Source organism: Macrosteles quadrilineatus, unplaced genomic scaffold (genome assembly GCF_028750875.1).
Source record: "Macrosteles quadrilineatus isolate MER2022 unplaced genomic scaffold, UCM_ALF_1.0 Scaffold_1__1_contigs__length_201487025, whole genome shotgun sequence".
NCBI lineage: Eukaryota > Metazoa > Arthropoda > Insecta > Hemiptera > Cicadellidae > Macrosteles > Macrosteles quadrilineatus.
The window spans coordinates 141524046-141547408 of NW_026542594.1; the positions used below are offsets into that span (position 1 = coordinate 141524046).

Genomic DNA, 23363 nt, shown 5'->3' on the forward strand with positions numbered 1-23363 from the left:
GCAAGTTATAGAGGGATCAAAAACACCCTAATAATACTGTTTAACAATAACGCACAAATGTAAAAAAAAGTAATTTGACAAATTGTGTTTGAAAATGTATTTCTACTATTATTTCACGGGACATGTAGTGAAAATATATTGAACCATATAGGAAGATATATTTTATATACCGGTAATATTAAATACGCAAAAATAAAATCCAATAAAACAATGTTCGGAGTAAAGACATGTGTTCAAATCTGAAGGTCACTGGTTCGATTCTGAGAGAGATAATTTCTAGCCTCAGATGGAGTTTGTCATCGGTCTAACGATTAATGACGCTATCTAACAAGAGGTTGACGTTAGATAGTCATCAGAGTTTGGACCATTACCCTACAAAAGGCTATAATAATTATTGCTTATGTCGTAGAGACTATTATCTGTAGCAGTACCTTGTCTGCAATGTCCCTAGTCTTGGAGTGACAGATGGTGACCGTGGCGTGATGCCACTTGAGCAGCTCAGACACCGGGGTTCCTACGATCTTGCTGCGTCCCAGCACCACAGCATTGCTGCCACTGATTGGTATTGAACTCCTGAAACATCAATTCAAGCGTTGACAGCTGTCTAACTCAAAATTGACAAAGCAATCAGATTCTTTTTAAATATCTTTGAGTTGAAAAATATTAAGTACTAGCAGAGTACCCGTCCTTCGTACGGGGTTGGCATATAAGTAGAAAATACTTATTGCAGTTATACTCAAGCGTTGCGTTTGCAATGGGGGAGGACACAGTTTGATAAAATTTGGTTCTTTAAATTTACAGTATGATATAGTATAGTATAACACATCTACCATAGCCATATTGTTCTACCACTGCACCTAAACAATAGAAAAAATAAATTATCAAACATTCACACAATATCACAAATCTATATAATTAATACGCTACATGAAACTTTGTCGGTTGAACTCCTCCGCCATTTCTTAACCGATTTTATCCATTGACGTCTCATTGGAAAGAGCGTGTCGCGTAGATTTGCAAACTGACCTTACATTTTTTTTAAAGTCCCTTGGGCTCTGCCCCAGTGGCTGTTAAAGTTCCCATGTTATCCTTATGAAGAACATGATTGTTTACATTTTAATCAGCTGTATATTTTAATTGCTGTTATTTTTCATTTCAAAGTCTTTTAAACTCATCGGAAATTATGATGACATTTATTTGTTTTTAAATAACTACTTTACTTCTTTGCAGTTGCTCGATTTCGAGCAACGTGTTTACTAGTTATTCATTAAATTAAAAACAAAAAATAACTGCAAACAATCCTACTTTGACAGTTCTCATTGTGTATCACAGCTTTTTGTTGCTGCTTGGTTCAAATTAGCTGTTTCTATTTATGCAAAAACAAAATAATAATAGTACTACACCCTGTTGGGAAACCTTATAACTTTTTAATGCTATTGCATATTATAGAACGAACTTGTTAAGTTGAAACAGCTGACTAAATTCTTTAATTCCTTTTGAATATGAATACTCATAAGGTTAACATGGGGAACTGCAGAGCCACTGGGGCGGAGCCCAAAAGGAATTTTGAGATAAGAATAGGCCTATATGTTAATTGGGAATGTTAGCTATCATCATGCCAAATTTCAGCCCAATCCGTCCAGTAGTTATTGCGTGATTGAACTTCAAACAAACAAACAAACACACAAACTTTCACATTTATAATACTATAGTTCGGCCGCTTAGAAAGCGACCTCCTCCAGCATTGGTTTAGCATTAGCGCGCAGGTCGTTTTCTAAGCGGCCGAACTATAGTAAGATTTTAGGTAGCGTATAGTATAAATTGTTAGGTCTCTCCTAAACTACATAAGAATATCCTAAAACAGTCTTAATTGGAGTGGCTACCAATAGTAGACACAGAGGGGACTTGAATGAAAAAAGGTGAAATTGGCTTTGAATAGCTTTAAACAATATTATACAACCAAGTTAAGTCAAATCGACCATAACCAAAATCTGTGCTGGCTGAAGAAAGGGTAGACAACAAAATTGAAATATACTTACTAGCAATAATTTATTAGCTAAAAAACAGCAGAACATGATCACTGATCAATTATGTGCTTGTAATAATGTTACAAAAATTCATATTTTATATTAATTCATTTATATTTATGTTATCTATTGCAAACTGGTCCGGGTTATGCCATAGATCCAACTTAAGAGGGGCCGACATAATGATGTTGTACTGTGTTTAATAATCGGGATAGCTGTCATATTCCCAATCTTCCAGGCTCTCTGTACCACTCAAGGTAATCAGGCAGTCTCTAACAAGCATGGATGCATAGTCAACCATGGAAGATTTGTTCAATAACCAAGAGAAAATAACCCAACATCAAACATAATACAGCCTTAAGACTGGTCAAATTTTAAATTTATGAATAATTTTTATATTCTAACTCTGATAAAAAATCTCTAAGCATGATAAATTTGCTACGATAAACTAAATTTAGGTACCAACTATCATAGACAAAAAGAATTAAATATAGACCGTCAGCTGTGCTGCGGTTACCATAGGTTCTGGCACACCATTGGGCGTACGTAACTCCACGGCGCTCCCAGCGGTATGCGCAAGAACCTATGGTAACCGCAGCACGGCTGACAGCCTATATTTAATTCCTTTTGTCTATGCTACTATTGTTGTAAGTTGTAAATAATAATAAATCCTACCTTTTTATCAGTTCAATGACACCGTTAGGAGTACAGGGGATAAACCCAGTGAGATCCCCAACAGCCACTTTGCCTTCATTGATGGTGTTTAGCCTATAAAGGAGTAGGGACAATTATTTAGGACAACTACTGAATATCCTATAGTATAGTATAGGATATTCAGTCAAACACTATTACTTGACCTAAAGTAAACTAGAGAGCAAAAATCTGACATTCTTGATCGACACCTTTGACTATTGACAGAACTAGACATTTTATCACCATTTTCAAGTTAACGCCAGACAAAATGGGCGTAGTTCAAATGAGCCACTGACAGATTGTGCAGATGTTAATTGTAAATGACTGATTTTGTTAAATATTCAGACTTTTTAACCAAGTCAAACTTATATTATGACTTATTGCAAGCTATAGAATCTTTTACATCAACTCAACAAATGAAAGGTATAAGCAATCTGACACTTTCCTCTCTTGACAACAGTCCTTATTGTGGGTAAGCAGTGGGAGTAAATACAATTTTCATGAGGGGAATCACAAAAGTTGCTATTTCTTTTAAACCGTTATTTTTACAGCAATATAAAGTTGGACCATTTTGTTTATAGTTAAAAAGAATACCACACACTCATTTATTATCAAACAAAACCAGTCTAGCCGTATTTTTTAAATCCGATTTTCCATTATTTTATGCTACAATCACCATTAAAAATCAAAATTTAAATTTAAAAAAGAAATCCTGTAGATACCTTGGATTAGTACTTGCACACAAAATTTCATCAAAATCAGACCACAGGTGTGGTCTATAGCTCTTCACAAATCACAAAGCACAATCACATATACACATCACTTCTACCACTTTTTGGGTTCAGGGGGACCCAAAAAGGATATATCCACCCAAAATTCAACCCTGCAAATTTTGACAAAAACAATACGTTCTCCACATTAGTACAAATGAATTATGAAATAGAATTTTAGACACTAGCACAATCTGTGACTGGCTTACAGAACTGTTCTTATTTAATAAAAAATAGAAAAGCTGGTCCATATAAATGGGATGTCTACTTTAGTATCTACAGGTAAAATGGTGTAACTTGAAGAACTTGTGTACTTGTGTAACTTGTGTAGATAAGTGTGATTCTGATAATAATAGAAAATAGTTTTTAAGGTTATAAGTAAGGGGTGTCTTGGTATATGTTGGTATATGCAGGTATCTATAAAAAGACACTTGGAAGATGGGAATTGGCCTATCAATTTGTTACAAATTCACGAGCTCCACCCAACTTAAACATAATATAAACTCAAATTCCTTCCAAAATATTCCTTACCTTCTAACAACAGTAGTAGAGTAAAATCAATAGTGTAAATATATATTTTATATACAGTTTATAAGTTTTAGCGTTAAGCGTTGGCAAGCCTGTCATACATTTAAGATTTAAAACAGTGCCAGAACTGTAACTGCCATTCTACTTCCTACCTCTGAAGAAGCCCCTGAAAGGGGCGAAATATCAGTTTGATGTGTATTTTTCTATGTGTTCTTTTGACCTCCTGGGACTCTTTATTCAGGCGAGTTAGTTGTGTATCCTTCCTTTCTCACTGCACCATTTTAATGTTTTTTGTGTTCGTGTCGTCCGTGTTTTAATCGTGTTCATGATGAGTAACAAGCTATGAAAATGTTGTCTTCACAACAAAACATGTAAGCTGATGAGCAATATTAATCGTTGGACTATTTGACAGCTAGGTATGTAAAACCTATTATTGTCTATAAAAAAATATTAGTTTTAACAACCCAACGACTCTAGATAGTAAAAAAAAAACAATGATCCACATTTTGTTACTACACATGCGACTAGAATTCAAAAAAAGAAACTAGGTAATCATAAGCTTTTACTATGTTTCCCTAAAACTCTAATAATCTCCAGCGAATAACACCCGCAGCTATTTTTCTTGATTACGGCCACATCTGTGACCATCTTACAATTAATTTTGACGAAATTTATGATGATTTCTAAGTAATGCGGCAATAGCCATGACCATCTCATATGATCGCACCCAAGGTTGTGATCATTTCTTACAATCACGGCAATGTCCGTAATTCAACATAGTTTCCCGCAATTGCGATTTTCGATGCAAAAAAAAACAAAAAAAAAATCTGTGATTTGGGGTGGGGTTTTCTTTCAGGCGATTATTCAAGAATTTAAATTATCCGGTTCCTTACAAAATTAACAAACAATTTCCAGATTTTTCTTGGTCATCAAAATGTACATATACAATTCCCAGTTTTCCAGTTTACAGGTTGGCTGGACACGCAGATGGTGCTCATGTGTTGTATTGTTTTGTAATATCTTAAATGTTTTAAATATTATTATCATTACCATAATCAATAAAAATGGGGACGCCACCTATGTGTATATTTTAACTTAAATATGAGTGAAGGATGAGTGTAGAATGGCGTGTAATGTATTGGGCAGCTTTGTTACTGACAAATTAAATATATTTAGCTTGCTAAATGAAAACCAAAGTTTGTAAATAACAATAAACAAACATACCCATCTACATCTTTGCTGGGATGAACAGAATCTGTCACAAGATGGGAATCAATCTTATTTTCTGAGTCCAGTGGCATTTGAACAATAATTCCATGGATATTGGGGTCATCATTCAGTTTCTTGAGTCTTGTCAACAGCTGACAATAAAACACAAAATTGAACTTGCGTATTTTAATAGTAAGGTTTCTTTAAATGTGTTGACAAATTCAACCAACAGTATGCCATATAAATATTACTTGAATAAAAAAATGAATAGATAAGGATTTTGTCGCTTGCAAGACGGAGGGGCGTGAATAAATATAATAAGCCTATGTACTTATGCCCCTTACTCTTGCAAGCGAAGAATTGTTTTGGTTCTGATTAAAGTATTCTGGGAAAAAGGATAGTGATCCTGGTTCATTGGAGCTTACGTAGGATGGCAAGGTGAAGAATAAGCTGAAAGTAGGTGCATTGCAATCCCACCAATAACAGTCACCTAGCCATCAGAAAAAGAGGAGAAAACTGGCAGGAGCGCATTAGATTCTACTTGTGATTTTATAGGTTAAGTAATTTAATTTTTATACAAAAAATATGATGTGATGTTACACAAAAAAGGTTAAAATTTACTTAGATTTAATTTGTGAAAACTGTGTTACCTCATGTTGGGTTGTAGACTTTGACAATTTGACATGATCTGCTTCCATTCCAATTTCATTAGCAGCCTTTATCTTCATCCGAATGTAGACATTAGAATCCTCACGACCACCCACTTGCACGATGGCTAACTTTGGTACAAGATCAGGTACTTGTCTCCTCAGCTCCTTCACCTCTTCAGCCATCTTCTCCCTCATCTCCCTGTACAAGTAATATCACTCAGTACTAGATGTAAGGTAGGTCTTAGACACAAGATCAGGTACTTGTGTTCTCAGCTCCTTCACCTCTTCAGCCATCTTCTCCCTCATCTCCCTGTACAAGTAATATCACTCAGTCCTAGATGTAAGGTAGATCTTAGATATAAAATCAGGTACTTGTCTCCTCAGCTCCTTCACCTCTTCAGCCATCTTCTCCCTCATCTCCCTGTACAAGTAATATCACTCAGTACTAGATGTAAGGTAGGTCTTAGACACAAGATCAGGTACTTGTCTCCTCAGCTCCTTCACCTCTTCAGCCATCTTCTCCCTCATCTCCCTGTACAAGTAATATCACTCAGTCCTAGATGTAAGGTAGGTCTTAGACACAAGATCAGGTACTTGTCTCCTCAGCTCCTTCACCTCTTCAGCCATCTTCTTCCTCATCTCCCTGTACAAGTAATATCACTCAGTCCTAGATGTAAGGTAGGTCTTAGACACAAGATCAGGTACTTGTCTCCTCAGCTCCTTCACCTCTTCAGCCATCTTCTCCCACATCTCCCTGTACAAGTAATATCACTCAGTCCTAGATGTAAGGTAGGTCTTAGACACAAGATCAGGTACTTGTCTCCTCAGCTCCTTCACCTCTTCAGCCATCTTCTCCCACATCTCCCTGTACAAGTAATATCACTCAGTCCTAGATGTAAGGTAGGTCTTAGACACAAGATCAGGTACTTGTCTCCTCAGCTCCTTCACCTCTTCAGCCATCTTCTCCCAAATCTCCCTGTACAAGTAATATCACTCAGTCCTAGATGTAAGGTAGGTCTTAGATATAAAATTAGGTACTTGTCTCCTCAGCTCCTTCACCTCTTCAGCCATCTTCTCCCTCATCTCCCTGTACAAGTAATATCACTCAGTCCTAGATGTAAGGTAGGTCTTAGACACAAGATCAGGTACTTGTCTCCTCAGCTCCTTCACCTCTGCATCCATCTTCTCCCACATCTCCCTGTACAAGTAATATCACTCAGTCCTACATGTAAGGTAGGTCTTAGACTCAAGATCAGGTACTTGTGTTGTCAGCTCCTTCACCTCTTCAGCCATCTTCTCCCTCATCTCCCTGTACAAGTAATATCACTCAGTCCTAGATGTAAGGTAGATCTTAGATATAAAATCAGGTACTTGTCTCCTCAGCTCCTTCACCTCTTCAGCCATCTTCTCCCTCATCTCCCTGTACAAGTAATATCACTCAGTACTAGATGTAAGGTAGGTCTTAGACACAAGATCAGGTACTTGTGTTCTCAGCTCCTTCACCTCTTCAGCCATCTTCTCCCTCATCTCCCTGTACAAGTAATATCACTCAGTACTAGATGTAAGGTAGATCTTAGATATAAAATCAGGTACTTGTCTCCTCAGCTCCTTCACCTCTTCAGCCATCTTCTCCCTCATCTCCCTGTACAAGTAATATCACTCAGTACTAGATGTAAGGTAGGTCTTAGACACAAGATCAGGTACTTGTCTCCTCAGCTCCTTCACCTCTTCAGCCATCTTCTCCCACATCTCCCTGTACAAGTAATATCACTCAGTCCTAGATGTAAGGTAGGTCTTAGACACAAGATCAGGTACTTGTCTCCTCAGCTCCTTCACCTCTTCAGCCATCTTCTCCCACATCTCCCTGTACAAGTAATATCACTCAGTCCTAGATGTAAGGTAGGTCTTAGACACAAGATCAGGTACTTGTCTCCTCAGCTCCTTCACCTCTTCAGCCATCTTCTCCCAAATCTCCCTGTACAAGTAATATCACTCAGTCCTAGATGTAAGGTAGATCTTAGATATAAAATCAGGTACTTGTCTCCTCAGCTCCTTCACCTCTTCAGCCATCTTCTTCCTCATCGCCCTGTACAAGTAATATCACTCAGTACTAGATGTAAGGTAGGTCTTAGACACAAGATCAGGTACTTGTCTCCTCAGCTCCTTCACCTCTTCAGTCATCTTCTCCCTCATCTCCCTGTACAAGTAATATCACTCAGTCCTAGATGTAAGGTAGGTCTTAGACACAAGATCAGGTACTTGTCTCCTCAGCTCCTTCACCTCTTCAGCCATCTTCTCCCTCATCTCCATGTACAAGTAATATCACTCAGTCCTAGATGTAATGTAGATCTTAGATATAAAATCAGGTACTTGTCTCCTCAGCTCCTTCACCTTTTCAGCCATCTTCTCCCTCATCTCCCTGTACAAGTAATATCACTCAGTACTAGATGTAAGGTTGGTCTTAGACACAAGATCAGGTACTTGTGTTCTCAGCTCCTTCACCTCTTCAGCCATCTTCTCCCTCATCTCCCTGTACAAGTAATTTCACTCAGTACTTGAGGCCGTTGAAGTTAAAATCAGGTACTTGTCTCCTCAGCTCCTTCACCTCTTCAGCCATCTTCTCCCTCATCTCCCTGTACAAGTAATATCACTCAGTACTAGATGTAAGGTAGGTCTTAGACACAAGATCAGGTACTTGTGTTCTCAGCTCCTTCACCTCTGCAGCCATCTCTCTCATCTCCCTGTAGAAGTAATATCACTCAGTCCTAGATGTAAGGTAGGTCTTAGACACAAGATCAGGTACTTGTCTCCTCAGCTCCTTCACCTCTTCAGCCATCTTCTCCCACATCCCCCTGTACAAGTAATATCACTCAGTCCTAGATGTAAGGTAGGTCTTAGACACAAGATCAGGTACTTGTCTCCTCAGCTCCTTCACCTCTTCAGCCATCTTCTCCCACATCTCCCTGTACAAGTAATATCACTCAGTCCTAGATGTAAGGTAGGTCTTAGACACAAGATCAGGTACTTGTCTCCTCAGCTCCTTCACCTCTTCAGCCATCTTCTCCCAAATCTCCCTGTACAAGTAATATCACTCAGTCCTAGATGTAAGGTAGATCTTAGATATAAAATCAGGTACTTGTCTCCTCAGCTCCTTCACCTCTTCAGCCATCTTCTCCCTCATCTCCCTGTACAAGTAATATCACTCAGTACTAGATGTAAGGTAGGTCTTAGACACAAGATCAGGTACTTGTCTCCTCAGCTCCTTCACCTCTTCAGCCATCTTCTCCCTCATCTCCCTGTACAAGTAATATCACTCAGTCCTAGATGTAAGGTAGGTCTTAGACACAAGATCAGGTACTTGTCTCCTCAGCTCCTTCACCTCTTCAGCCATCTTCTCCCTCATCTCCATGTACAAGTAATATCACTCAGTCCTAGATGTAATGTAGATCTTAGATATAAAATCAGGTACTTGTCTCCTCAGCTCCTTCATCTTTTCAGCCATCTTCTCCCTCATCTCCCTGTACAAGTAATATCACTCAGTACTAGATGTAAGGTTGGTCTTAGACACAAGATCAGGTACTTGTGTTCTCAGCTCCTTCACCTCTTCAGCCATCTTCTCCCTCATCTCCCTGTACAAGTAATTTCACTCAGTACTTGAGGCCGTTGAAGTTAAAATCAGGTACTTGTCTCCTCAGCTCCTTCACCTCTTCAGCCATCTTCTCCCTCATCTCCCTGTACAAGTAATATCACTCAGTACTAGATGTAAGGTAGGTCTTAGACACAAGATCAGGTACTTGTTTTCTCAGCTCCTTCACCTCTGCAGCCATCTCTCTCATCTCCCTGTAGAAGTAATATCACTCAGTCCTAGATGTAAGGTAGGTCTTAGACACAAGATCAGGTACTTGTCTCCTCAGCTCCTTCACCTCTTCAGCCATCTTCTCCCACATCCCCCTGTACAAGTAATATCACTCAGTCCTAGATGTAAGGTAGGTCTTAGACACAAGATCAGGTACTTGTCTCCTCAGCTCCTTCACCTCTTCAGCCATCTTCTCCCACATCTCCCTGTACAAGTAATATCACTCAGTCCTAGATGTAAGGTAGGTCTTAGACACAAGATCAGGTACTTGTCTCCTCAGCTCCTTCACCTCTTCAGCCATCTTCTCCCACATCTCCCTGTACAAGTAATATCACTCAGTCCTAGATGTAAGGAAGGTCTTAGACACAAGATCAGGTACTTGTCTCCTCAGCTCCTTCACCTCTGCAGCCATCTTCTCCCTCATCTCCCTGTACAAGTAATATCACTCAGTCCTAGATGTAGGTCTTAGACACAAGATCAGGTACTTGTCTCCTCAGCTCCTTCACCTCTGCAGCCATCTTCTCTCTCATCTCCCTGTACAAGTAATATCACTCAGTCCTAGATGTAAGGTAGGTCTTAGACACAAGATCAGGTACTTGTCTCTTCAGCTCCATCACCTTTACAGCCAACTTCTCCCTCATCTCCCTGTACAAGTAATATCACTCAGTCACAGATGTAAGATAAGCCTTAGATACAAGATCAGGTACTTTTCTCTTTAAAAAGCGGTTCAAACTTGACACTCCTTGTTAGCATTCTAAGAATCAACCTTTGCACTTGAGTCTAAGAAATACACCAGCATGCATCTAATAAGACATTTGATCTTTAAGTTGGTTCACTGCTAGATGTTTAAAAAATGAAATAAAAAAGAATATTCTTTTCTGTGAGTTAATTTTGTCAATCAATTTATTCATGTAGACCTATTAATAAGTTGAAGATACTTACTTAGACACTTCTGTACCCGACAATACAACAGCCATTCCAGTCATCTTGTTCTGTAAATCAAGTAAACATTAGTTGCACAAGAGTTAATAATAAAAAAAAACTATTTCTAGCTCAAAAATTAAGCGTAACCACAGAATTAAGACATAAAAGCAAGAGAAATTATTATTTGCCCAACATGCATGTAACAGGCAATATTATTAACTAATTACAGTTAACATTGAAACTTAAGAAGAGTTGGAAGAGTTGGTTTAATGCAAAGTTAATTGCATTTTAATATCTTGCCTATAGTTTACTTGAGAATGTAAGAGTAATTTTCTAATTTACAAAAACATTCTTTAAAAAACTGTAGTTTGAGGAAAGAGTTTGAGGGTTCTACATCACCTGGCTATCTCATTATCAGAACAATCCGACCTGTATTAATGCTGACTTGATGATAAGAAAAGTGATTGGTACATAAATTTACTTACAATGTTTGGTAACCACCTTTTAGAAAACTTTCTGCGGACAATGAAGGAAAGAATTGTAAAAGGGGTTAAATAAACTATTTAATAACATTGATATTAGACTCTTTTGAAGTACCGGTAACGACACAATGGAAAAACAACAACACTAGTAAACTGACTAATGTAACAGATTAAAATGACGAGCTCATTAATTACAGAAAACAACTCACAACTAACGTTCAGACTATCTCAAATAATCGTAATCATGAAATGAACTGTTATATCAAAACAAAAAATAACAAGATAAGTAAAAATAACCAATGTCTGTTTCTTATCAGCCTAGTGTAGAATTAGTGGTGCCAAGTTCTAACAATTATTTATAATGGAATGGCCTCTGGATCGTCTGAATTAACTATAGTGGTTTATATTACCTTGTTAGGATTGTTTTGGAAAGTAACAAGGTAATATAAACCATTATAACAGGGTGTATACCATTTTTTAATGTGAAATTCCAAGTTTTTGCCTGGTTTTTCAAAGTTTTTCCAGGTTCACGCATGAATGTTTACTGTATGAACACTATATAAATTCCCTCAAGAATTCAATTAATACTTGATATGTTGATTCTGGACATAGTAAAGGATTATTTGACAGCATTTATTACCATTGTATATGGAGAAAGTATTGTTTTTGTCAACATTTTCAAGTTTGAGTTTTGAGTGGATATATCCATTTTGGGTCCCCCCTGGACCCAAAAAAGTGGTTTTGAAAGTGATGTCTGTGAGTGTGAGTGTGTGTGTGTCTGTGTGTGTAGATGTGTAGTACAGAGCTACAGACTACACCTGTGGTCCGATTTTGATGACATTTGTTATAGTACCTGGAGACCGAGCTTTGCTCGGGAAACTTTATCACTACACTATACTCTGAGAGTATTCTTTGGTCAATGTAATTCTATCCCAAAAATAATAATTCGTGGTATATTTTTTCTTGACATTTATTTAACTTCTATTAAAATAATAATATCATAGTTTACTGAAATGACGAGATAGAAGAGTTTTTAAAAAATTGTTTGATTCCCCTTAACGGCCCAAACTATAGAAGTTACCCAGTATTTTTCACGCTGAATTCAAAAAAGGCTATCAGCAGTAAGAAAATCTTCGTCATTGCAAGAACTTGGACTCGCTCCAAAACCAGAACCGAAACCTTTAATTTACCCTTAATTTTTAAAATGTAATAAGTTACAATTTTCCGGAAACCAGGACACTTTCTGACTGAAAAAATTACGGTTGATCCTTGTTGGTGAGTACCAAAAAGGAAACTTAGGTATAAACATGGTTGTATGTCCAAGTTTGGTTGTCCTATACAATTGCACTATTTTATTGACACTGACAAATATTACACTATTACTGACACTGACTAGGCTGCACTATAATTTAATTGGGAGTTTATTTGATATCTAGTCCTAAACTTATAGCCATGTTAAGGCAAACATAACTAAAACCTAACCACAGAGATATAAATATAAGTGATATAAATATAAACACTCGTCCTCTGTAGGCCTAAAGCTACCAACCTATATTTTATTTGGGTTAGGATTAGTACTTTTTTGAGAGAGTGTCATTATGTACTGAACACACCTAGATGATATAGGGTATTAGTGATTCATGAAATTATTCATTTATAAAAAGCAACCTAACCAAGTTACCTTAATGATGTACCCAGTATTTAATACAAAAATTAAAGCTTATGCCTATGTATGTTAGTTTTAAAAACGGAGTAGAATAAGGCACGTATAATCTAGATTAGGCATTGATTAGTGATAATAAACTAAACATGGATGGACCACTAAGTCAAGCTACTAACCCAGTTGATCAGGCTAGGCTAAACTGAGTCCTGAAAGTATACATCTCAAAACGGCCAAAACTTAAGAAGAGATCCTAGGGTTTGATTTACTTTAAACTTTATTTTCTGAAATATAGCTAAACAGTCGAGTGCAATCATCCCACACTGCTAATAGCAACACTGAAACTTAGTTAGGTAAGCTAGTTGTAGGTTACAATTAATTATTATCCCTGTGACCGATTCAGTGTAACATCTGACATCAGTCAGAATCAGACGACATTATTGACAACGACACGACTCGACAATCAACGAAAAGAGTAATTTAGTGATGATAATTATTATTAAAAGCATTAAAAATAATAAAAAATAAAATATATCGCTCGTTTATATTGGTAAAAGTATTAAATAAACAGTAATAAAGCTGAGGATAATGTAAGAATAGTTCTTTAATGGATTAGAAACTCATTACTCTGGAAAGTTTTATAATGTAATACAAATTCTTATAAATCAAACGATTTAATGAACTGGAGCAAAGTCGAGTCGTCCTCTTTTTCTCTGTCTCAAGTTGACAAAATTGTAAGTCATAAGCTAATACACATCAGAAGTACAACAGTTACCTCGGTAAGTGCTTCAAGAGCTTTCTGCGCATGCGCAAGCTGAGGTGCCCGTGGGTACAGAACCAATTATAGAGATTATAGACTATGCTTCTTTCCATCGAGTTATCTCTCAAAATGTAAACAAATGACAACAATGGCGGAATGTTTTCTCATAAGGCCCATGTTAAATTTTCAAAAGTTTGTACTCATATTACGGTGAAAATAGATTTATCCTGGCTATACCACTGGTCTAGAACTTATTGTTGAACCAGAACTTAGTTATTCCGTAAATATAAACGTCTTTGTTAGAGCCGATTTCCAGATCGAAGTAACAATTATTCAAACTTTACTCGTATTATATATAGGATAGGTAGGCCTAATAATCCTTGGTGACTCCAGGGGTTTTTTCCATTTTTTTAAATTTTGTATTGTTGATGTTCCTATATAAACCCATAAAATAACGGGAAAATCAGACTTTCTTGAAAATAGCCCGAACGATTTTGATAAAAACTTAGTATGTTGTAGCCCTTAAAATTCTGAACAAAATGGTATAACTCCCATTTCTGTAAAAATTGCGGTTCAAAAGTTTTTGTAAATAATGTTATTCCCCCATAAAAACCATAAAATAAAGAGAAAACTGTATAAAAAAACTGGTTTTAGTTGAAATTAGTATGGATAATCCTTATAATTCTTAACAACATCGTGCAACCCCCCCCCCCCATTCCTGTAGAAATTACGGTTCAAAAGTTGGAAAAATTGATTAAAAAAAAAACTAATTCTGATTGAAATTCGTCTGTAATGGCCTTTTTAATTCTAAACAAAATCGTGATACCCCCATTCCTGTAAAAATTACGGTTAAAAAGTTAATGCAAGTTTTGTGATTTTACCTATTAAATATCATAGTTACTCTCATCGCTTAACCATGATAAAGGTTGTTGACAAGCTAATGGGAGAAAGTATGTGTTAGATTGCTGATACCATTAATTTTTATATAATTTGCTCATGTTTTGGTCTTGACAAATTAATATTGACTAAGGTAAGTGATGTTTGTTGAATACTAGATACTTAACACCATTCTTAGGTACTTACTTTCAGTGTACGGAAATCAGATTTCACTTTTCCAAAAACTAGCTACCGATATGGCTTTGTTATTCGCTTGTCATCTAAAGGTCATCTAATGTGCAAGACTGGTTTAGGCGTGGACAGATTAGCAGATGGCCAGGATCCTAAACAGCACCACACGCACACAAGATGTTTTCTTCGACTGGTAAGAGATCCGATTTCTGCATGTTTGTCTTGCATTTTGGTACCTCGACCCTGATTCAATTTAGGGTCTTCCACACCATGTAATGTAGGTCTCCACCAGGAGCTAGTTCCTCCCTGGCTGGTATGGGAGGGTTAGTCAACGTGGCCTCCCACCTTGCCACCCGATTGCTTGAGAGTGATCCATTCAGAACTCATGTCCGTGATAGAAAGCTCTTTCTAAGCCGTCGCTCTACAGGTTGGTGGCCGTGTAATGGGTGACGAGGGTCCGTCTCTTGCTTAGTCCTTTCTACGTCGACAGCGACATCACGTCGGATTGATGGAGGGGCGATCCCTATGATAGGATAGAGTTTGTGTACTGGGGTTGGTATCAAACACCCAGTTACAACCAGAGCCATGTCATTGCCTGCAATGTCAACCTTTTTTGGCATGTGACGATGCATTCCATACTGGTGCAGCGGACTCCGCAGCCGACACACTAAGCGCTAAAGCTGAGGTTCTGAGGACATTAGGGTTAGCACTCCAGCATCTGCTGGTGAGCTACCTGATGATATTATTCCTCGCTGAGACTTTACCCCTTGTCGCAATACAGTGCGCTTTAAGTATCAGTGTGCGGTCCAGTATGACACCAAGATATTGAGGTGTAGGACAACGCTCCAGACGGTCTCCCCGCTACGTCATATTCAACTCACCTGCCTTCGGCCTGCTTCTCTATTGTTCAGGTGAAAGGCACAAACTTGGGTCTTAGCAGGGTTCGGCTTGAGGTGATTTGCGTCATAGTACTGGGAAAGTTCATTTAGAGTGGTAGTCAGCTTCTGTTCCACCTCTTCATAACTCCTACCTTGTGCCGCCACCGCTGTATCATCGGCATATATATACTGACGTGTAGCGTTTGGCAACGGTTGGTCGTTAGTATATATTTTATCAAGAGCTGGGGCTAAGACGCTATCCTGAGGCAATCCATTTCTTTGATTCCTCCATCCATCATTTTGTTTCTTGCCTCTAAGGGACACAAAAAAACCGCCTGTTTTGAAGAAAAGTGCCTATCATCGAAGTCAGCTGATAGTCTTTGGTAATGCTGTACACTTTTCCCAAGAGTCTTCTTGGTTTACGGGATTGTAGGCGGCTGTTTAATCTACAAAAGCAACACCCGTGATCTGCAACACTACTCCTCCGTTAATAATGGACAGATTTTTACAAACGACGTGTCAAAATAAAGTATTTTTGTGTAGACGCCCCCTTTCACCAATTCCTGTAATAAAAATCCTTGGGCTTTGCCCCACAGGCCATCAAAGTTGGAGTTTCTCCCATAAGATTAACATGGGGGAATCTAAATATTTAATTGGAAACTTTGTCCCCACTAATTTGAGAGAACGGCTGGGCGTAGAAACTTGGTAGAGCAGGGTGTCCACAGAAATTTTGTCTTTAATTTCCCTGACTTTCCATGACTATCCATGACCATTAACCATTGATTTCCATGACTCACGAACTTAACTCAAAAATTATAATATACCATATACACACGAATAATACTGCCTAGACAAGTTATTTCACAGAAAATATTGAAATATGTAATAACAGATAACAATGGAGTACAATAGGTACAACAATGAACTAATACAAACTCAAAACCCATAAACTAAGACAACTGTATAAATTGAAATTGTCGTACATTTGTGAAAAATTTGGAAAATGCTACAATAGTTGGGGTTACGACCGACTAGAGCATTGAAAGGTCCCCTGGAATCCATCCATCATTGGGTATTTCCATGACTTTCCATGACTTTTTGCCTATTTCCATGACTTTCAATGACCAGAATCTTTTTCCATGACTTTCCATGACTATCCCTGACTTTCCAGAATGTGGACACCCTGGTAGAGGTGTCCCAAGAAAGGTCTTGGTCTGTAGATGAGTTATCAAAAGAAAAACTAAGCAAAATCCCTTAGGACTCTGCCCCAGAAGCCTTTTAAGTTCCCTCCACAGAGTTGTTTACATTTTGGCCATGTGAATAATACTTTTTAATGAAACAGCTGTTCATTTTTAGCTAATTTCCCATATAGAGAATAAGCTATTACCGTAGGTCTCATGGTAAGACCTAGACCCGGGACCGATTTACGTTTTCGTTTTGAGGTCCCCAGAGGCCAAAAACACCATCCGTTTAAATTCATATATATATATATTATCTTACTAATATTATAAATGTGAAAGTTTGTGTGTTTGTTTGTTTGTTTGAAGTTCAATCACGCATAAACCACTGGACGGATTGGGCTGAAATTTGGCATGATGATAGCTTACATTCCCGATTAACATATAGGCATATTCTTATCTCAAAAATCCTTTCGGGCTCCGCCCCAGTGGCTCTGTAATTCCCCATGTTAACCTTATGAGTATTCATGTTTAAAGGGGATTAAAGAATTTAGTCAGCTGTTTCAACTAAAAAAGTTGGTTCTATGATATGGAGAAGCATTAAAAAGTTATAAGATTGACCAACAGGGTGCAGCACTATATTTTTTTTGCATTTATGAAATCAGCTAATTTGAACTAAGCAGCAACAAAAAACTGTGATTCGCAATAAGAACTGTCAAAGTAGGATTGTTTACAGTTATGTTTATGTTTTTCATTTCATGAATAATTTGTGATATTTTGCGAATTGTGGATAATTTATTTTTCTCTATTGTTTAGGTGAAGTGGTAGAACATTATGGCTATGGTAGATGTGTAATACTATAGAATACTGTAAATTTAAAAAAGCAAATTTTATCAAACTGTGTCCTCCCTTATTGCAAACGCAAAGCTTGAGTATAACTGCAATAAGCATTTTATACTTAAATTCCAACCCCATACGAAGGACGGGTACTCTGCTAGTATATTTATATATGTTTATATATGTCCGTTAGCGAGATAACTCGAGCCAAATTGATCCGATTTTGATGAAATTTGGTACAAACGTGTAAACCTACATTTATTCGAACGAGTTCGCGAACCAGCATAATCAGACCATGGGAATAGTGGTTTATGGGGGGTTTTATGGGGTAAAAATGGGTTTTTCTCATTTTTGACCCTAATAACAAAAAATGTTGCAATTTCTTTCTAAGCCATTTTGTAGAGCTTAAAAAAGAAATAATTTAGTATATTGAAGCGCTGTTATATGCCTAACGGTCACGGAGAAAATTCAAAAAAAGTTTAATATAAAATTCCCATGTTATTCTTATGGAGGAAATGAATACTGTTGTAGGCCTAGTTTACTTGTTTATGGATATATGTTGATACAATTAGACAAATTTATTTATTTCCTCCTATACTATTGACGTATGGTCAAAAAACACTTTTTACCTTCCCCTGCAGCAGCAGACCTAAGCACTTGTTAAATATAATTTGTTATTAAAATTGCGAATAAATATGTCTTATTTAAGGAAATATTTTGAGTAAAAATGCAATCAGACAAGTTGAAATTCGCTTAGTCTGCAGGTTTGCTGCGGCGGGGGTATTAAATTGTACTTCAAACAACACACATTTATTGGGAGTTACCAAATAAGTATTTCCAATGTTATTTTCTGATTTTAAAATTGATTTTCTTCTTTACATGTCATGTTTTGCAATATAACGTTCCATTACGAAATCAGTGGAAAATCCTTTTATCACAGCAATTCTTTAATTATTTCTTATTGAACTATCTTATATCTATTGTGTCTGCCTTTTTCACCACTTTTGCCTACATTTTATCATATTATTCTACACATTTAAAATATTTATGTAGAAATCTGCTCTTATCGTGTCTAGTAAAATCCAAACATGGAAACCTTGCCTAAAATGGTACCCATCTTGACAAAATATTTGCACCTGCCTATATTACGGACTTTGGCGCACTGGGTTGGTAACATTAATGAAAATAACACGACATTTTGGCTGTAAAATATGGTACAAAGAGAAAATACTATTTAAGCAGCTCCTGTCATGACAGAAAGGTCATATTCCTTTTAAACTAGATCACATAATCCTTTATAAGGATTAACAATATGTAAACGTTAATATATACAAAACAGCCAATTTACAGAATTTTTGCTTTTTGGAAAAGTCCCATTGCTATATCATTTGCATTATTTGTTGCCAATGAAGCCGCAAGAAAATATGAACTAGGAGGCCCCTTAACAGTTCAAGAATAAAAGCCAACTTCACTTCAAGTATTCCACTACACCTAACATTCCGTAGAGAGATTATATTGACAACTTTATGTTATTGATAAGGCTGAGACTACTAACTGACATCCCGCATGTCAAGGTATTCCAGCTTTAACAGTACTGGTAACCCAACAATCAATTTCTCAAAACTATGCTAGATGGTCCATTCATTGGCACAGACGTACAATATGAACTGACGCGAGGTGACAAAGGAAAAATCAAACTTACACTGTAACAGATGTACCTCCCTTTAAAGTTAGAATATGTCTTCCCAAAAAATATTTTCTTTTGAAATAAAATCATATTACACTGATGAAATCACTGAAGTGTTTAACTACAAAAGATCCACCAATATGATTGGAATACTATTTAAAGGTTCTTCCAAAGGAAGAGATACCATATAACATAGTATTAATAACTCCGATGACGTACGGTATGGGGAATATTTTATTCATTGAATGATCAACCAAATTTGGCAACTAACTCAATTAATATCATTATTGTTTTTACACCTATTACTCTTTAAACAATGCTAAATGCTCAAAATATGTATATTTCACCCAATTTATCGCAGTTAGATGAATTAACGTAAGCCTTGAAAGTAACCTTCGATTTCGACGGGTTTCACCTAGTCTTACCTATTCTACAATTTAATATTACCAAGGTTTGGAGTGTGGTTGCTATAATGAACCTTTTTTCCTGTTACAACTTTTTCTTTGATGATGTTTCGGACTGTCGGAATAAAACCATCTTTGTAAAATTTCTTCCAGATTTATTTCATTTTTGTTGGGAAACATTTCTTAGGCAATTTTTTTAGCTGAGAAATTCACTTATACTTATACTCTCGTTAGGACTTCTTATTTCAACCTTTTGGAGATCTGGACCCAAAACACGTCTTTAATATCCATAGTAAAATGAACACCATGTTAAAATTAATGAGGTAAAATATGTTCAGTCATTTGTGTCATCACAGATTGAATAAATTAGAATCAAGCAAAGACAATAGCGTTGCAGTTGAAGTTAGTAAGAGCCAACTTTCATGGATATTAATTATTTTTTAACGATGAATTAGTTAAGTTTGTTGGGTTCACATTACCCTAGTCGCTTTGTCCGAAGGAAAACATCTCACTCATTTTACAAGGATAATTCTTTCATTTATATTTAAAATATGCCTGAATTGCGTTCAGTAATTTGGCAATTCCATAAATAGTTTTTATTTTTACACAGTTAACAAATTATAAGAACTAAAATAGTTTAAAAAATAGATTAGATTAAATACTTTTTAATTGTTAGCAATAACAATTGTATCACGAAGTTACACTTGGCAAGTCATTAAACTTCAACTAAGGCATTAATCAAGTTGGGTTCAATTTTATTTTTTTTTTTCAGCCCTTCAATGTCCTTTTAAGAGTCTTCACTTTTAACTCACTGTAGTTGCGTTTTGGGGATATGGCCTTGGGGGGAAGGTGATGAGGATGGGCGGGTAGCGCAGGGTCATTATTTGCGCCATTCTGAAAACATCCTAAACACACGACTACTAAATCAACATGTCGGTGATTCATCTGCCGCCTGAGCAAAGTTTTGTAAAAGGCTAGTAGCGCAGTAGCCTCTGACAAAACGTATTAAATTTCGTCTCTCGTTTCCAACGCCGTTTTTCAACAGATTTTCTTGAAATTTAGTATCAATGTAGTTGAATAGTTATATTAGAGCGAGAGTTATATTATATCTCAAAAATTGACAATGAAAGAAATTATTAGTTTTATCAGTGTTTAAAAGTGACTCAGTTTACGTTACTGGTACTTTAAGATTTTTTTGTCTGTTTATACTATTGAATCTCTTGGATATATGACCATGTATGAGGAACCAACATTAATCTGTAAGGGAAAACAAATTTTAACATTATATCTTTACACATTCCTTCCGGAGCGAGAGACATCCAAAGCATGTTTTAATTTTTTTCGCAGGGATGAAGAAGACTCTTAGCGAATTTCCCATAGAGGGAATAAGCTATATTAATGTAGGTTTCATTGTAAGACAGCATGATCACACTATGGGAATGGGGGTTTATGGAGTAAAAGTTCTTTCTAAACTGCATAGTAGAGATTAAAAAAAGATATAATTTAGTAGGCCTATATTAAAGCGTTTTTGTTTAACAGTTAAGTAGATTAAAAAATTAAAAAAAGTGTAAGTTTAAAATTCTCATGTTATAAAAAACTGTTGTAGTCAGCTTGTTCAAGGATATAGTTTAATGGAATTTGGCAAATTTGTTTACTCCATACTAAGCTATCAATATTTCAATAACAAAATACACATTATCTTCCCTGTAGCAGCAATACTAAATACTCATTAAAATTAATGTTAAATAGAGGATAAATCTGACAATTTTAAGGGAATATTTTTAGTGAAAATCCTGGCCAGGTTTTAGTACATCCAGCCAGGTAAATGAAAATTTGCTTAGTCTGCAAGTTTGCTGAGGCAGGGGTATTTAGATTAGGCCTAGGTAGTTTGATTTTTTTTAAGGTCTATGATAGGCTATGTATCATATTTAACACGTAGAGTGCGGCCGTTCCCGATCGGGTACGGCGCTTGGCCCCCGTACGGTGCGTCCGTACCCCATCGGGAACGCTCGGTAATGCCTTTTGTATATCTTCGTTTTTGCTCTAGCGTCGGCCGAAAGCGGACCTATACCACGTTAGCGTGTAGTATGTGACTTGCATTTTGTTGTGGTGTAGGTTGGTAGTAAATTTCCCAGTAAAATCCCCGTCTGGCAATCTCAAAAGTCTTCTTTTTGTCCCGTCTTTTCCCTCCATTCAAATCAAATCAAAAAATCCTTTATTCAAACAGTACATTTCTATACATGAATTGTGTCAAGTCAAGAATAAACATAACTATACATTTGGCAAATTTACAGCACTAATTAATTAAGAGCTATAATCTATATACACTTTCTCCCCTACAACTACTTACTGTTCAACCATTACAACTAACTATTGATTTGACATACCAATAGCTAATTGAAAAAGTCCCCAATCTTGTAGCAGCATTTATCTGACAACAATTTGAATAAACTGGTTTTAAATCTTTTAAAATCTGTCAAACCCTTTATGGTGCTAGGCAGGCTATTATACAATTTTATACCAGAGTAGTATGGAGAATGTTCAATGGTGGAGGTATTATGTCTAGGGTATGTAAGGCTATTCTTTTGTCTTGTGTTATAGTTGTGAAAATCAGAGTTACTTGGAAAATTTGATAAATGTTGTCTTATGTACAAAATTAAATTATATATGTATATACTGGGAAAAGTAAGAATTTTGTGATTTTTAAAAATACTCTTACAGGATTTTTTTCCTTTAAGTCCAAAAATAATACGGATAATTCTCTTCTGCATTTTAAAAACTTTTTTCCTCCTATCTGAATTTCCCCAGAAGATCACACCATAATTAAACAAGTGATAGACATAACCGTAATAAACCATCATAAGAGTGGATATGTCAACAGATTTAGATAAAATAATGAACATAAAATGTGCTTTATTTAATTTTTTTACAACTTCACCAATATGATTATCATGGAAAGTTTTGTATTTGTTTTGACTATGTCTATTCCTTTGTACACAGAAAGGTTAGTGGTAATATGCTACACTCGTCACACTGTCTTAAAGGGATAGTAGTGTGATAGCCATATCATTTTAAATCTAACTCATAATAGTTATCAATGTTAAATTATAGTAATACAAAAGTACAACTGAGCACCCTGAATATTATATTTTTAGTAGAAGTTACATGTTTCGGACATAAGTCCATTTTCAAACTTCAAATTACATTAAATACTTTATTAAATTATTTCAATATGTTTTTTTAAATCTCATTTTCAAATGAACCAAGGATTGAGTGAGAATTCATAGAAATATATTTTCCCGTCATACAAACAGCCGTTTTTAATGTGCATGCATTGCAAGTTTTAAATAGCATTTCTACTCTCCGGGGAGTAAAAAGCGTTTTTAGCCCTATGGAGTAAAAATCAGCTGTGTCAACTCAGTTTTAAATTTTGATTGTAAACAAAATTGCATGAATCGAAAGTATGTACATCGATTGTTAAATTAATTGTAGTTTATTGTTGCCTTGTTGTAAATAGTTCGACAAATCGATAGTATAATGTACACTAACATAATCGTAATAGATGAAACGATCAAATCACTTACTAAACAGCTTCTTGTTTCCATTAGCAAATTAAATTGAAAACAAGTTAGAAGCAGTTTTGAGAGGTTATCTTTAAATGAAAACTATCTTAGTTTTGTGACATAGTTTGTTCAAACAATGGTGCAATATGACAAAAAATATAAATCGTCACACAGAAAAAAGGTGTTTTT

The 23363-nt window shown here is 36.2% G+C and overlaps 1 protein-coding gene across 3 annotated transcripts in view; it reads right to left on the reverse strand.

Moving 5' to 3' along the window:
- The window catches only part of LOC128985942 (C-1-tetrahydrofolate synthase, cytoplasmic), a 48712-nt gene that overhangs the window by 19069 nt on the left and 6280 nt on the right, over nucleotides 1-23363 (reverse strand). For 2 of the 3 annotated variants that reach the window (XM_054405952.1, XM_054405942.1), the window contains exons 2-6: nucleotides 10676-10725; nucleotides 5878-6076; nucleotides 5243-5379; nucleotides 2703-2795; nucleotides 432-573 (exon numbers count right to left, since the gene is read on the reverse strand). In XM_054405952.1, coding sequence (XP_054261927.1) covers nucleotides 432-573; nucleotides 2703-2795; nucleotides 5243-5379; nucleotides 5878-6076; nucleotides 10676-10719 — 615 coding nt within the window. In that variant the 5' untranslated portion in view covers nucleotides 10720-10725. Of the gene's footprint in view, nucleotides 1-431; nucleotides 574-2702; nucleotides 2796-5242; nucleotides 5380-5877; nucleotides 6077-10675; nucleotides 10726-11142; nucleotides 11257-23363 lie in introns of those variants that run through there. The other variant, XM_054405959.1, reaches the window with a different exon arrangement.